Consider the following 14,480-nt stretch of genomic DNA (forward strand, 5'->3'; position numbering starts at 1 on the left):
ATACCAATCTAACATGTGATTAATTCAAATATATATCACCAAAAATTAAGTAGTTTACTTATAACCATCACTTATACAGTAATACTATACAAATATAAAATTAGTTTTTAATATTTCATAAATTCCTTTTAAATATTTATCATAAAGTTATCTCTACCAAATTATTCATAATCATTTACCCAAACATATCCTAAAAGATTCCTAGTCTTTTAAATAGTCAGTTAAAAATTATCTCACCATTGGAATACATTTCTTAGCTTATTTTGTACTGTTAATAAAAAAAATGCTTATTTTGTACTTAAACTAATACTACTGAGGTACTCAGCAATGAGATTGCTGTAGTGACAAAAACCAAAAGTCTTCCTGCTCTGCTTTTTAAATGGATTTAATGAAATAGTCAAATGTTGCTACTTGCCACCACGAGCACACCATTACCGCCAAAGTTATGTATATAATCATATATATAATTACAGTAAGGTCAATACTAACCACCATAATGAAATAGTCGTCATATGATCACCACGAGCTCACCATTACCCACCATAATTGTACATAGACATACATATATTTATGATAAGACCATGCACCATAGTCTTGAAGCAGACAATGGAGCTTCCTTTATTTGCAGCGCTTCAAAGAACACCACGAGTTGCACTTACATTATCATTTGTTCTATTTTCCCTCACAATAGTCCCTGCTTTATATTCTCTCCTAGCCAATCCAATCTCACCTCTACTAGTCTCATCATCCGAGACTGATGGCCCCTTTCCATCGGATCATATGCATCTCAGTCCTCTAAATTCTCCATCTGTTCGGACTATTTCACCTGTGAATAGTCCCCTTCATGCTCCATATCATACAAGACATCAGAAGTCTTCATCCGGTAAGATTCCTTCACCTAACATTAGTCCAATTCCGGTTCCACCTGATCATACCCTTTCGAGACATCAGCATTCTTCATCCAATCAGAGTCCCTCACCCGTCAACGGTTCCATTCCCGCTCCACTCAATTCATCCTCAGTCACAACTTCAAAATCAAGGACGCAGATCAGAGATAATGAACAGAGGTGTGATCTTTTCAACGGTGAATGGATACCAAACGATGAATCTCCATACTATAACATGACGTGCTGGGCGATACAAGAGCACCAGAACTGCATGCAGTTCGGGAGACCAGACACAGGGTTCATGAGATGGAGGTGGAAGCCGGACGGCTGCGACCTCCCCATCTTTGATCCTAATGAGTTTTTAGAAATGGTTAGAGGGAAGTCCATGGGGTTTGTTGGTGATTCCATTAGCAGAAACCAAGTCCAGTCTCTCTTGTGCCTTCTCTCTAGGGTACAATAATCCAATCTAGTTTTTAATGATCACCAACATCTCTCTCTATGTGTTGACTTTTTTCTTATTTCTTTGTAGGTGGAATATCCTGAAGACATTTCTTCTTCACCAGATATAGCTTTCAAAGTATGGAACTACACATCCTATAACTTCATTCTACATGTCATGTGGTCACCATTTCTAGTGAAGACTACTAAACCTGACCCTACAGACCCCAAGTCCAACTTCTTCAGCCTCTACCTCGACGAGTATGATAACAAGTGGACGAGTCAGATCAACCAGCTTGACTTCCTGATTATATCATCAGGCCACTGGTTTTACCGGCCTCTAATTTTCTACGAAAATGAAAAACTCTCCGGATGCCAATACTGTTCGTTACCAAACACAACTGAGTTGCCTTTGCACTATGGATACACGAAGGCTTTAAGAACATCTCTAAGAGGTATACTCGAGAATTTCACTGGTTTGGCAATTAGGTTCCTACTGAAATAAGCTATCTAACATATAGTTTTTTTGAGCTTTTTATATGTTGGAGACTTGACAGTTCTGACTGGTGAGACAAACTAGTAACATTAACAACATATCAGACTGAAATATCTTGTGTGAGAACATGAAGAAAGTTTGAGAATACAGCCAGAGTTGATGTAAGAGAAGTAACTGGAGAAGGCTGCTTGAGTGCTCTTTCCTGGATAACAGCCCAAGTCCTCTCTAACTCCTGAACCTTCTCTTCCATTGAACTCTACAGAACTAAATAACTTACACGTTTACACCACATCCAGAATATACGAGATTAGAGAACTCAATACCCACCGAATGTAAAAAATGAAAACTAACCAAAGTTTTGGTGTTTAAACCGGTTCGGTTTGATTGTGATAGCTCATTGGTACGGGTTTGGATTAAATTGGGTCTGAAATAGAAGAGAACGTGCAAAATGGCTTTCTTTATCCATCGTATGTATGAGGTATGGGTCTTCAGAAAGGCCTTTGAAAAAGATAAATTTAAACGAAAACTTAAGGAAAATTGGACAATTAATGGATAAACGCGTGAAACAAAACAAGAAAACGTTGATGTCATATAAGCTTCTAATTATCTGTCCAATCAGAATTTTACAAATAAATATTCATAAACTACCCTATTAGGAATTTGTTAAATAGTTCATTCTCACTTCTTAACTTGATAAACTAAAATTCTAGACTTAAATTGTCAATTAAGAAATGTGATAATTTTACTATGAAAATGTATTATTTTATGGATATACAGATATGCATTGAAAGCAACATTTCTTACCATACAAATAAACCAATAAATGAATTCTTATCCTTTTCTAATTGGTGCAATAGGAGCCTACAAAAATAATGCGTTACCGCGTGTTTGTAATTTGCCTTTGCTTGCAATCAACCCTCTTCCTCATTCATAAGCAAAACATCAAATCAGAAAATCTCAAGCATCTACCAAAACTATCCACAAAATAAGGAATTTTGTTAAAACCAATCCAAACATTGTAATATTCAATCACATATACGATTTTTAAAAAAACACAGAAATACATTTCTACAAAAATATTTGTAATCAAGCTCATATTCGTAATGTTCATTTTTGGGTTCATCTGGGCATAACATCAATATCTTGTCTAGGTTTAGCATCTAGCAAGTCTCCTGCACGTTCCCAACACCTTAGCTTGTAAACCATCTTGTAAGCCAACTAATCTTATAAAATTTTAAAAATATCCCATCATAAATTTCTTTCTAACCAAACAAACCCCACGAGTCAAGACGTGTCAATTTACCAAATCCGCATTTACCTCTTTCTCCTCTTGACTAAGCAAAATGTTAAAGAAAGTGAGGCGAAAGGTCAAAGCCTTCGTCACCAAACCCTTTAAAAAGCCTAATAAGACCAGACCTTCAAGACCTCCATCACCAGAGCCACCACCACCACCTACTTCTCCTCTTCCTCAATCTCCACCACCTCAAGAAATGTCTTCCTCAAGACAAAAGAACGCTCCGTTTCTCTTCCCGAGATCCGAATCATCCGTCTTACCCGACCCGTCTCGTTTCTTCAGCCACGATCTCCTCTCAACTCCTCTCCCCACAAACTCCTTCTTCCAAAACTTCACCCTCAAAAACGGAGACCAAGCTGAGTACTTTCACCCTTACATCATCAAACCATCTCCTTCGTCTCTCTCCATCTCGTACCCAACTCTCTCTCACAACTCCGCCTTCATCTTCGAGGCTTTCAACGCCGACATCACAATCTCCGGGTCGGACGGACCCGACCCGCATTCGAGAAAGACTCATCTCATCTCTTCCTTCAGCGATCTCGGCGTCACTCTCGATTTCCCTTCCTCTAATCTCAGATTCTTCCTCGTCAGAGGAAGCCCCTTCATCACCTGCTCCGTCTCCGGCACCTCCTCGATCACAATCTCAACGATCCACGCGGTTTTGTCGTTTTCCGGGAACAGCTCATCAACAAAGTACACCGCGAAGCTCAACAACAACCAGACCTGGCTAATCTACGCCTCTTCCCCGGTTCACTTAAATCAAACCGGAGGCTCTTCGATTAACTCCGGTGCTGGATTTTCCGGTATTCTCCGGTTCGCCGTGCTTCCTGATCCAAACCCGGATTTTGAATCAATCCTCGACCGGTTTAGCTGCTGTTACCCAGTCTCCGGCGACGCCGATCTCACAAAGCCGTTCACTTTGGAGTATAACTGGGAGAAGAGAGGCTACGGAGACCTCCTGATGCTCGCTCACCCTCTCCACCTCAAGCTTTTATCAACCCACGACTGCTCGATCTCCGTCCTAGAGAGCTTCCGTTACAGAACCATCGACGGCGACTTGGTAGGCATTATCGGAGATTCATGGGTTCTGAGACCCGACCCCGTTTCAGTGACGTGGCACTCCATTAAAGGAGTCGATGAAGATCGTCGCGAAGAGATCATCTCCGCTCTTATCAAAGACGTCACCGACTTAGACTCCTCCGCTCCGGTGACGAACTCTTCCTACTTCTACGCGAAGCTGATCGCGCGAGCCGCGAGGCTAGCTCTGATCGGGGAAGAAGTCTGCTACTTGGATGTGATTCCGGCCATCAGGAAGTATCTGAAGAGCATGATCGAGCCGTGGCTAGACGGGACTTTCGAGCCGAACGGGTTCCTCTACGACCCCACGTGGGGAGGCGTGATCACGAAGCAAGGGTCTCGAGACTCGGGAGCTGACTTCGGGTTCGGGATTTACAACGATCACCATTACCATCTCGGCTACTTCCTCTACGCGATTGCTGTGATGGCCAAGATCGATCCTTTGTGGGGGAAGAGGTATAGGCCTCAGGCGTATGCTCTGATGGCGGACTTCATGACGTTGGGGAAGAAGAAAGGAGCGAGCTTTAGTTCTAATTCGGTTTACCCGCGGTTGAGATGTTTTGATCTTTTTAAGCTTCATTCTTGGGCCGGTGGGTTGACGGAGTTCGCTGACGGGAGGAATCAGGAGAGCACGAGCGAGGCTGTGAATGCTTATTACTCAGCTGCTTTGTTGGGGTTGGCTTACGGGGATACGCATCTGGTGGCGGCTGCTTCGACGGTTTTGACGTTGGAGATTCACGCCGCGAAGATGTGGTGCCAGGTACCGGTTTTAATCTGAGTAAAATAGAATTGAACCGGATAAGTTGATTTGAACCGCAAAAACCGAGAATGTTTGATATGATTAATTGATTAGCCAAATTGATTCTATTCGGTTCAGTTTGGTTAATCAACTGATAGAAATCTAAGTTAATAGGTTTAGCTGGGTTATCTTTGATTCGATTGGTATAGTAAAACGTAAGTTTCGTTTGGATGTATTACCAAAACACAAACCAGTTCGGTTCATGCTACATTTTTAATTCTAATTACTATTCTTAATCGGTTTAATTTTGGTTTTGGTTCTGGTTCGTAATGATCTTGTAGACTTATGGTTTTATTAATATGGTTTAATTGATAAAACCAAATGAATCTTATTCGGTTCGGTTTGGTTAATCAACTGATAGAATCTAAGTTAATAGGTTTAGTTGGGTTATATTTGGTTCGGTTGGGTATAGTAATACGTGACTTTCGTTTGGATGTACAGTATTACCATATTCAAACCAAAACACAAACCAGTTCGGTTCATGCTACATTTTTAATTCTAATTACTTATCCTAGTCGGTTTAATTTTGGTCTGCTTCTGGTTCGGATTGATCTTGTAGACTTATGGTTTAATTGGTAAAACCCATATTGAAATGGTTTAATTGGGTTTATCTTTGGTTCAATTTGGTTTAGTTAAACTTGAGTTTCTCGTCTTGGTGGTGGCAGGTGAAAGAAGGCGACACTATTTACCCGGCAGACTTCACGGCGGAGAATCGTGTGGTTGGGGTTTTATGGTCGACGAAGAGAGACAGTGGCTTATGGTTCGCGCCAAAGGAATGGAAAGAGTGTCGGCTTGGGATACAGTTACTACCGATACTCCCAGTGTCGGAGATTCTGTTCTCGGATGTGAAGTTTGTGAAGCAGCTCGTGAATTGGACTATGCCGGCGTTGGCGAGAGAGGGTGTCGGAGAAGGGTGGAAAGGGTTTGTGTATGCTTTGGAAAGTATTTACGATAAAGAGGGAGCGATGGAGAAGGTTAGAGGATTGTCTGGGCATGATGATGGGAACTCTCTGACTAATCTGTTGTGGTGGATTCATAGTAGAGGTGGTGATGACGATGACGACGACGACGATGAAGGTGGGTACGGTGGTCATGGTGGTGGCGGGAAGTATTGTTCGTTTGGTCATTATTGTAATTAGTTGTTGGGTTTTTGGTTTGTTAAATAAAGGGAAACAATGTTTGATATATTGGGCTTAAGATTCTTAATCAGTCTATTACTTATGCTGGGCTTCAAAACTCAAACCTTGTCGATCCACCAATTTTATTTGCCCATGGATTCAGGGTCTCGAAGAGTTTGTCCAATTATATGAAAGTTTGGTTGAGGACCCAACCGGTTCTGTCGGTCAAGTCAGGAATTAGTAAATTTTCAAACAACCGCTAATTTTTCAAACAACCGATACAACCCGAAATACTTTCGGGTTCAGATTTCAATTCTTTTTTTGATTTAAATATACATGATTTGTATCTATTTTGTTACCAAAATATAAGTAAAATTTATTTAAAAATAAAAAAGAACATCAAATGTGATCATTCAAAATCAAACGAAAAATAAAAATAATTATGGACAAAAAGAAAACCGAATAAATGAAAGCAAAAAACGAAAACTAAGTTCTCACAAAATGAAAAACATTGTTCAATAAAAACAAAACCAAAATCTCAAGCTTTCAAATTTCAACCGCCACCTTCAACTATTAACCTTTGTGTAATAGATAACTATTTCAGATGTTCAATATATTTAAATGTACATATTAGGAATTGAGATTATGTTTGGTACAAATTATTCTTTGGGATTTTGAATGTTTTGGATTCTATCGGGTATCCATTTAGGTTCGAATTCGGTTCTGGTTCGATTTGGATAATACTCATAAACCAAAATACTATAAAATAAGATCCATTCGATATTTATGTCGGGTTCGAATCGTTCCATATACATTTTTATCAGATCGGAATCGGTTCAGGTTTTTACGTTCGGTTCAAATTTTTGGGTTCGGTTTATTTGCGCAGCCCTATCCATGTCAATGTGATTACTTCCCCAAATTTGAAATCTATTAAAGCTAAGATCGATAAGATCGAGTTATATTATATTCTCAAATGGGTGACAAGAGATCAGCTGTGACAAAACTCATCCGTTTTGTCAGAATAATGATGGTGATCATATGCAAATTGGATTTGTATAAACGTTACATACAAATAGGTGATGTTGATATCATTATTCCATATACACGTTTGACCAACCATTTGCTGCAACATGTGGTTCATGTTCTTCTTATCTTTAGGGTCGAAGCGACTTGCCAGATTCCAATTGGCTCCTCGGATCTCCAACCGCGTTGCCACATCCGCTTGACCGACTTGATATGCAAGCAAACAAAATCAGGACATTGCCATGTTATCTTTTAAAACATCACTAAAGAAGATAACATCATACAAAGATGACAAATTATTAAGAGACATCACTTTCTTAACAATGCTAAACACTTTCCTTTAATAGAAACACGGAAACTTTATTTTAATACATTCCGAAAAGGTGCCAGCTGCAATCACCTATATATGGAAGTATGGAACCATGATCATGATGCCACGCCTCTGGTAATCATGGTCTTGTTGAAAACCTGGACAGTTAAAACATGAATACGTCAAGAATCAAGATAAAACACTCAAAAGAAACAAAGTTTCCAGGTTTACCAAAATAGTAATATATAGACAATACGAAAATAGTTTTGATGCATCGTATCTGTAACGTCACACGATCCATCACGGGCCATAACCTAGGCAACATGTTAATGGGTCATATATGGAGAGAGTAGTAAACTCTTGGTGTAGCTTTCTTCTCCAGTGTTGATAAGATATAAGAAGACTATTACTTTTTTCAACTTTTTCCTCAGAGAGTTGATGATTCCAAAAGCCAACGTCACCATCTGTGGACTGGACCCTATACACAGAAACTCAGCCAGCCACAAGATAATCACACAACTTTTCAAGACCACTAACTTCTCGCCAAGTGTAAGCCCCTCCAAGGTTCTATCCTTTCCTTTTGCCTTCTTAGTCCCTTGCCTTCATTTACAATCTTCTCTCACCAACAACAAACTAGTACCATCTGAATTAAAACATGTTGAAACAAGAGGGTAACTGGGCACAAACCTGTGACACATGCCGATCAGCCGCATGCACTGTCTACTGCCGACCTGACTCTGCCTACTTATGCACCAGCTGCGATGCTCAAATTCATGAAGCCAATCGTCTTGCTTCCCGCCACGAACGTGTTAGAGTCTGTCAATCATGTGAGAGAGCCCCGGCTGCCTTCTTCTGCAAGGCAGATGCTGCTTCTCTATGCACGGCTTGTGATTCACAGATTCATTCCGCAAATCCACTTGCTAGACGCCACCAGCGTGTTCCAATCCTGCCAATCTCTGGTTCCATGGTCACTAACCATTCGAGTGAGACGACAGAGGCAGAGGACATAGTGGTGGTGGGTCAAGAAGAAGAAGATGAAGCAGAGGCGGCTTCTTGGTTGTTGCCTACTTCAGTTAAAAACTGTGGTGACAACAACAATAACAACAACAACAGTCAGGACAATAGGTTCTCGGTTGGTGAAGAGTATCTGGACCTTGTCGATTACAGTAAGTATCAACAAGACTACAACGTACCTCAGAGGAGGAGCTATGTGGCAGATGGGGTTGTTCCACTTCAGGTTGAAGTATCAAAGAGTCTGAGTCACATGCACCACGAGCAACACAACTTTCAGTTTGGTTTCACCAATGTCTCCTCAGAAGCTTCCCCAATTCATATGGTTAGTCTTGTGCCAGAGTCAACATTGAGTGAGACAACAGTTTCAAACCCAAGATCGCCCAAAGCGGCAACGGAGGAATTACCTGAAGCCCCAGTTCAGATGCTGAGTCCAATGGAGAGAAAGGCTAGGGTGATGAGGTATAGAGAGAAGAAGAAGACAAGGAAGTTTGAGAAGACGATAAGGTATGCTTCAAGGAAAGAGTATGCAGAGAAAAGACCAAGGATCAAAGGCCGGTTTGCAAAGAGGAACGAAGTTGATGCAGAGGAGGCAGACAAAGCTTTCTCCTCAATGGTCATGTTTGACACAGGATATGGAATTGTTCCTTCATTCTGATAATACTCGTATGGTTTAACTAGATTCCATGCTTGTAGTTATCACCACTGTAATGCAAATAGGTCTCTATTTTTGTCTAACTAGTACGAATTAATTAGATATATTTTTATTTTGCTGTTGTAGTTACTATCCTTAAGTCTAAATTCAAACCGATGCTATAGAGATATGTGCGTTACTTTAGCTAGATGTACCAAGAACAGTTAACAATGAACTCACCTTGCAAAAAGGTTCAGACAAGTAGTGATTGCTTTCTTGGTGAAACTTCCACATCAGCTTGATAAACAAGTAGAAGATAAATGATTCCACTTGTGCCTCCCTGAGAAAATAAGGTTTTACACAAATAAGATTTTCCAAACAAAAGTAGACTACATAGTCTAACTGTACACTTATAAAACTTGAGCAAACCCAATAAAAAAACATTGTAACCATCACACATTGACTTGAGTGAACAAATGCTACTATGTAAAATTACATCAAAAAACATATTCTTGTTTCTGGTTAGCATTGGAGAGCATGGCTGTGTAACCAAACCCATGCATTCCCACGTGGCTCTCTCTGATAAACAAGAATCTAAACACCTTTGTCCCATCCAGTATATTAACACTCATAAGTAACAAGCAACCACTAGCAGAATATGTCAATGCCTATGTTTAGTTACTTGCTCTAAATCTATTAGAATAAAGGGCTATAGTGTGTCACCTTTCCGAGGAATATAATAGCATTAAAGAATAAGGAAGCAAAGAAAAATAGAAGTGACACTGTAACTAAGACTTCACTTTTTTGCCACCTGTAAAAGGCCATAGAGCCTCAGCTTATCTACCACTTTCCATGGGTTAAGCTGATGAATTCCTGCACCAACCAAAAGATTCGTTTTAGCCATCACTGAGTGAGTGTTGATATCCATACGAATTAAGCCACTAGATTGAGTGTAAAATATGTTATTTTGGACCACATAAATGAATCTCATTCATCCACTGAAACCAGAAGTGTGACAAGCGCCACCACTGCATTCAGAACCCATCAGAAAATCTAGTCTGTGATCTGTTTAATTTGATCATGTAGCACAAACTTATAAACCACGCAAGAAAATGGATATGATATTAGCATATAGAGAGTTTGAACTAGATATCTTTCCAGGAAATTTAAAGATATGCAATAACAATTTTAGTAAATCCTAACGAGTGTAAAGAGCAAAATGTTAATAAATGAATGTTAACATTTAGTTTGCTCTAGATTTCTTTTCAGGAAAATGAAGATACAGTAACAATTAGTTGAAGTATACTAGCAAATGTAAGAGCCACTTGAATGCTAATCTTTAGTGATGGATTTGAGACACGTGAAAGTGCATAAAAGTGATTACCTTTTGCCAAAGGTCTCTGCTCTTTTGCACTTTTCCTTAGATAGTTTTTTTACAGCCATATAAAGTGGAGAATCCTCACATAGCTTACAATTGCACGCTTTGTATGGTCCCTAGACTCTAAGATTCTAGGTTCTCTTCTCAGTCCTTTCAAGAAAAGAAGGTTTTCTATTTAAATCTGAAAGAAGGAAAGTATTCGCAACACAGAAGCTGAAAAATAATGAAACAAATAAGTGACATAGTTTTCTTTCCATAATATCTCTAAAACTGAGTTTAATTGGCTTAAAATTGAATTTTCCTTCACATAATTCCGATGCAACTTCCATGTAAGGTGGAGGTCTACACTTGTGAATGAAGTTCCGAACCACAGATACACAAAGAGAAATAATAAGCAAAACTATATTTCTTGAACTACAAGTGATAAAAGGGTCAATACACAACTCTTCATGAGCTAGAACCACTATAAAATCCCCACTTTTTCATATCATTAATGTAATGAACCTAGAATCCTTCTCTTCTATAAGATTTATCCATTACATTCATCATAAACCAGTAAATAACAACAACTGGAAGTTAAGCTCCAATTACCAAGAAATTTGTTTTTGAGAGTTTAAAATCGTCCCTTACTAGAAAAAAATAGTGTGGTGTAAGAAATAATGAAAGAGGAAGAGATGCGAAAAGTGTATCTTAGGACCAGCCTTTTTATACAAGCAAGCTCACTTTTCAGCTGTAGACTCATAGAGTTGAAGGAAGCCACATGAATTTGGCCACTAGGGTCTTCTAACCTTTGGACCACATAAATGGGTATCATTAGTACATCCACTGAACCCAAAAGTGTCCTCAAACTCTAGAGAGTATCATATTCATACACTGTAGCTTTCCACATAGTAAACATTATTAACATATCACCAACAAGGCAACTCAAAGCACTGGTGGTTACTAGTACAAAAGCAAACCCAAGATGATGGATATACCGTACACGAACGGTCATCAGATAGTTTTTTTTTTTTTGCTAAATGGTCATCAGATAGTTTGTAGCTGCTAACCAAGAAATAGTAAACGAAGGTGCTTTTAAATCTGCATCTACTGACCATATGGACTAGTAAACGAGAGTAGCTAAAAACGCTACAATTTCCTCCGTGATCCTATAAAGATAAGTCATGTAACTTCCATCTCTGGCCTGAGACATAGCTGAAGTGTATAAAAGCTAATATGGAAACATATATAAAGCTGCAATAAACAATATATTATCATCAAATTGTCAAATTGTTACAGAAAAAATTGTCAAACTGTTACAGAGACATTTGACAACACCCATGAGTCATTCTTTATTACCATGATGGTGATCAAGTGCAAATTTCTACATAAAATGTAGACATGTGATACAGACTAACCTAGCTCCTTTTGGACTACTAATTTGCTTACAACTTGTGGTTCGGGTAACAGTTGGAGTTGGTGATGGCTCTGGAACTCTGAAGCCTTACTCGGAGATATACCTGGACAGTTATCACAAAGTTCAAGAAGGAATATTCAACTATGTAAACTTTTCCTGGAGCCACCACAGAGATAAAGTATCTAGCTTTCCTATAAATAAATCCAAGTGAAAATAGTAAAAGGTGGTACGAAAATAGTAACACCATATGGTGTTTTATCCTCTTGAGAATCTCTCAGTGGCAAGTAAGCAACGTGTGAATAGTTCCCAACTAATAGCTCTGTGCCACGTGTAAGCACTGAGGATTCGGATTCTCTCACAACAAGATAAAGCTTTATTAGCCCCTGCTCTTCAGACACAATTTCCCACACACCATCACACTTAATTACTACATCAGTGAGCTAACATGTTCAAACAAGAGAGTAACAACATTGGTAGTGAAGAGAACAACACCGGGCCGCGAGCTTGTGACACATGCGGGTCAACCATCTGCACCGTGTACTGCCATGCTGACTCCGCCTACTTATGCAATAGCTGCGATGCTCAAGTCCACTCTGCCAATCGCGTTGCTTCCCGCCATAAAAGGGTCAGAGTGTGCGAGTCATGTGAGCGTGCCCCTGCTGCTTTTATGTGTGAGGCAGATGATGTGTCTCTATGCACAGCCTGTGATTTAGAGGTTCACTCCGCAAACCCTCTTGCTAGACGCCATCAGCGAGTTCCAGTTGTGCCGATAACTGGAAACTCTTGCAGCTCCTTGGCCACCGCTAACCACACAACAGTGACCGAGCCAGAGAAGAGAGTGGTGTTAGTTCAAGAGGATGCCAAAGAGACGGCTTCATGGTTGTTCCCTAAAAACAGTGACAATCACAACAACAACAACCAGAACAATGAGTTGTTGTTTAGTGATGACTATCTAGACCTTGCTGATTACAACTCGAGTATGGACTACAAGTTCACTGGTCAATACAATCAACCTACTCAACATAAACAAGACTGCACCGTACCAGAGAAAAACTACGGTGGAGATAGAGTTGTTCCACTCCAACTTGAAGAAACAAGAGGAAACTTGCACCACAAGCAACATAATATCACGTATGGCTCCTCAGGAAGTCACTACAACAACAATGGTTCCATAAACCATAACGTAAGGCTTTTATATATTTTATTCTTTTTCATCATACACACATCACATATTAACTACCAAGAGTTAATCTGTGGTACAAAGAACTTTGACCAGAAGTTTATAATAATTAAAATATTGCTTCTCTTTAGTCCTCTCTTACCAAGGGGATTGAGAATTGTCTTTGGTTTTTTTTGTCATTAAGGCATACAATCCATCAATGGAAACTGACTTTGTTCCGGAGCAGACAGCACCTGACAAAACAGTTTCACATCCAAAAACGCACAAAGGGAAGATAGAGAAACTACCTGAACCTCTAATTCAGATTCTCAGTCCAATGGACAGAGAAGCTAGAGTCCTGAGATACAGAGAGAAGAAGAAGAGAAGAAAGTTTGAGAAGACAATAAGGTATGCTTCAAGGAAGGCATATGCAGAGAGAAGACCGAGGATCAATGGACGGTTTGCAAAGATTAGTGAAACCGAAGTAGAGGACCAAGAGTACAACACAATGCTAATGTACTATGACACAGGATATGGCATTGTTCCTTCATTCTATGGCCAAAAATAAAGAATACTAGATTGCTAACCTGTAAATAAATGTTTAGTTTGAGATTATGTAAGGTTTGGTGAAATTCTTGGCTTCAAGAATGATTACTTATGCTGCTATGTATAAGGGTGTGTAGTTTTTGTTGCTAGCTAGTACTAATTAGTGTTCTTCTTCCTTTAAACACAACCTGTCTACTCCATAATTGAGAAATATAAGCTAAGTGAGTTCTCTTATGCCATCCCAGGACATTTTAACACTTCCCTGAGAAGAAGAAGGCTCTACAAACGAATTTTCAGACCAATTATAAGCTCTGAGACCGCTTTTTAGTATATAGATATTTACTCACAACTATTAACACTAATGAAGTAAATGTCTATGTGTATATGTGGGCCATCCGCATAAACATAAAGAGATACTTATTTGATGAATCTTGCTCATATCTTTTAGAATAAAGAGCAATATATGCTTGCTCACTTTACTAATGTATATGCTGATAAAAAGAACACAAAGATTAAAAAGGAAAATTGACACTGTTACTAAAGGATGCCCTTTTTGCCATCTGGAATATGCCATAGAGCTACGCGTCTACGGTTCATTTACAATTCCATGATTAAGCTGCTGAAGTCTTTCATGTACCAAACATTACAATCGGAAGATTCGGCTCTACGCATGCGTATAGTTTTCAGCCAAAGGTCTGAGAATGGTGTTACTTGCCTTACCAAAACTAAATTGTCTACTAAGCTACGCCATCACACGAATTGTTACTAGACATAGTCATATTCCTAGCGTCTAGTTATAGAACCAATCAATCACCATATTTGTTCTCTTCTTCGAGAACTTTAAGAAGATATAACAACCAAGTGAAAAAAGTGCATAAAGTGAAAGAAAAGCTTGCTGCACTTTGCACTTTTTT

The 14,480-nt window shown here is 39.3% G+C and overlaps 4 protein-coding genes across 4 annotated transcripts; all 4 read left to right on the forward strand.

Moving 5' to 3' along the window:
* Nucleotides 1-146: 146 nt before the first annotated feature.
* LOC106372184 (protein trichome birefringence-like 21) lies at nucleotides 147-1,830 on the forward strand. Its single transcript, XM_013812345.3, has 2 exons — nucleotides 147-1,338; nucleotides 1,417-1,830. The coding sequence occupies exons 1-2, from the start codon at nucleotides 571-573 to the stop codon at nucleotides 1,828-1,830; spliced, it is 1,182 nt and encodes a 393-aa protein (XP_013667799.2). The 5' UTR covers nucleotides 147-570.
* A 1,281-nt stretch (nucleotides 1,831-3,111) lies between these two features.
* LOC106372183 (probable endo-1,3(4)-beta-glucanase ARB_01444) lies at nucleotides 3,112-6,212 on the forward strand. Its single transcript, XM_013812344.3, has 2 exons — nucleotides 3,112-4,952; nucleotides 5,657-6,212. The coding sequence occupies exons 1-2, from the start codon at nucleotides 3,165-3,167 to the stop codon at nucleotides 6,128-6,130; spliced, it is 2,262 nt and encodes a 753-aa protein (XP_013667798.2). The 5' UTR covers nucleotides 3,112-3,164; the 3' UTR covers nucleotides 6,131-6,212.
* Nucleotides 6,213-8,005: 1,793 nt separating this feature from the next.
* On the forward strand, nucleotides 8,006-9,271 carry LOC106372182 (zinc finger protein CONSTANS-LIKE 1). Its single transcript, XM_013812343.3, has one exon. The coding sequence runs from the start codon at nucleotides 8,098-8,100 to the stop codon at nucleotides 9,109-9,111; it is 1,014 nt and encodes a 337-aa protein (XP_013667797.2). The 5' UTR covers nucleotides 8,006-8,097; the 3' UTR covers nucleotides 9,112-9,271.
* Nucleotides 9,272-11,020: 1,749 nt separating this feature from the next.
* Nucleotides 11,021-14,447, forward strand: LOC106370571 (zinc finger protein CONSTANS). The gene is made up of 2 exons (XM_013810573.3): nucleotides 11,021-13,044; nucleotides 13,226-14,447. The coding sequence occupies exons 1-2, from the start codon at nucleotides 12,307-12,309 to the stop codon at nucleotides 13,586-13,588; spliced, it is 1,101 nt and encodes a 366-aa protein (XP_013666027.2). The 5' UTR covers nucleotides 11,021-12,306; the 3' UTR covers nucleotides 13,589-14,447.
* Nucleotides 14,448-14,480: the final 33 nt, after the last annotated feature.

Source organism: Brassica napus, chromosome A10 (genome assembly GCF_020379485.1).
Source record: "Brassica napus cultivar Da-Ae chromosome A10, Da-Ae, whole genome shotgun sequence".
In the NCBI taxonomy this organism is placed as follows: Eukaryota; Viridiplantae; Streptophyta; class Magnoliopsida; order Brassicales; family Brassicaceae; genus Brassica; species Brassica napus.

What these genes read in the sequence shown, in the direction of transcription:
- LOC106372184 (XM_013812345.3), top strand. Translation starts at nt 571, where the DNA reads ATGATAAGACCATGCACCATAGTCTTGAAGCAGACAATGGAGCTTCCT. An exon ending in TCTTGTGCCTTCTCTCTAGG is followed by an intron (nt 1,339 to 1,416) that starts GTACAATAATCC and finishes ATTTCTTTGTAG; the next exon opens with GTGGAATATCCTGAAGACAT.
- LOC106370571 (XM_013810573.3), top strand. Translation starts at nt 12,307, where the DNA reads ATGTTCAAACAAGAGAGTAACAACATTGGTAGTGAAGAGAACAACACC. An exon ending in ATGGTTCCATAAACCATAAC is followed by an intron (nt 13,045 to 13,225) that starts GTAAGGCTTTTA and finishes TTTGTCATTAAG; the next exon opens with GCATACAATCCATCAATGGA.
- LOC106372182 (XM_013812343.3), top strand. Translation starts at nt 8,098, where the DNA reads ATGTTGAAACAAGAGGGTAACTGGGCACAAACCTGTGACACATGCCGA.
- LOC106372183 (XM_013812344.3), top strand. Translation starts at nt 3,165, where the DNA reads ATGTTAAAGAAAGTGAGGCGAAAGGTCAAAGCCTTCGTCACCAAACCC. An exon ending in CCGCGAAGATGTGGTGCCAG is followed by an intron (nt 4,953 to 5,656) that starts GTACCGGTTTTA and finishes TGGTGGTGGCAG; the next exon opens with GTGAAAGAAGGCGACACTAT.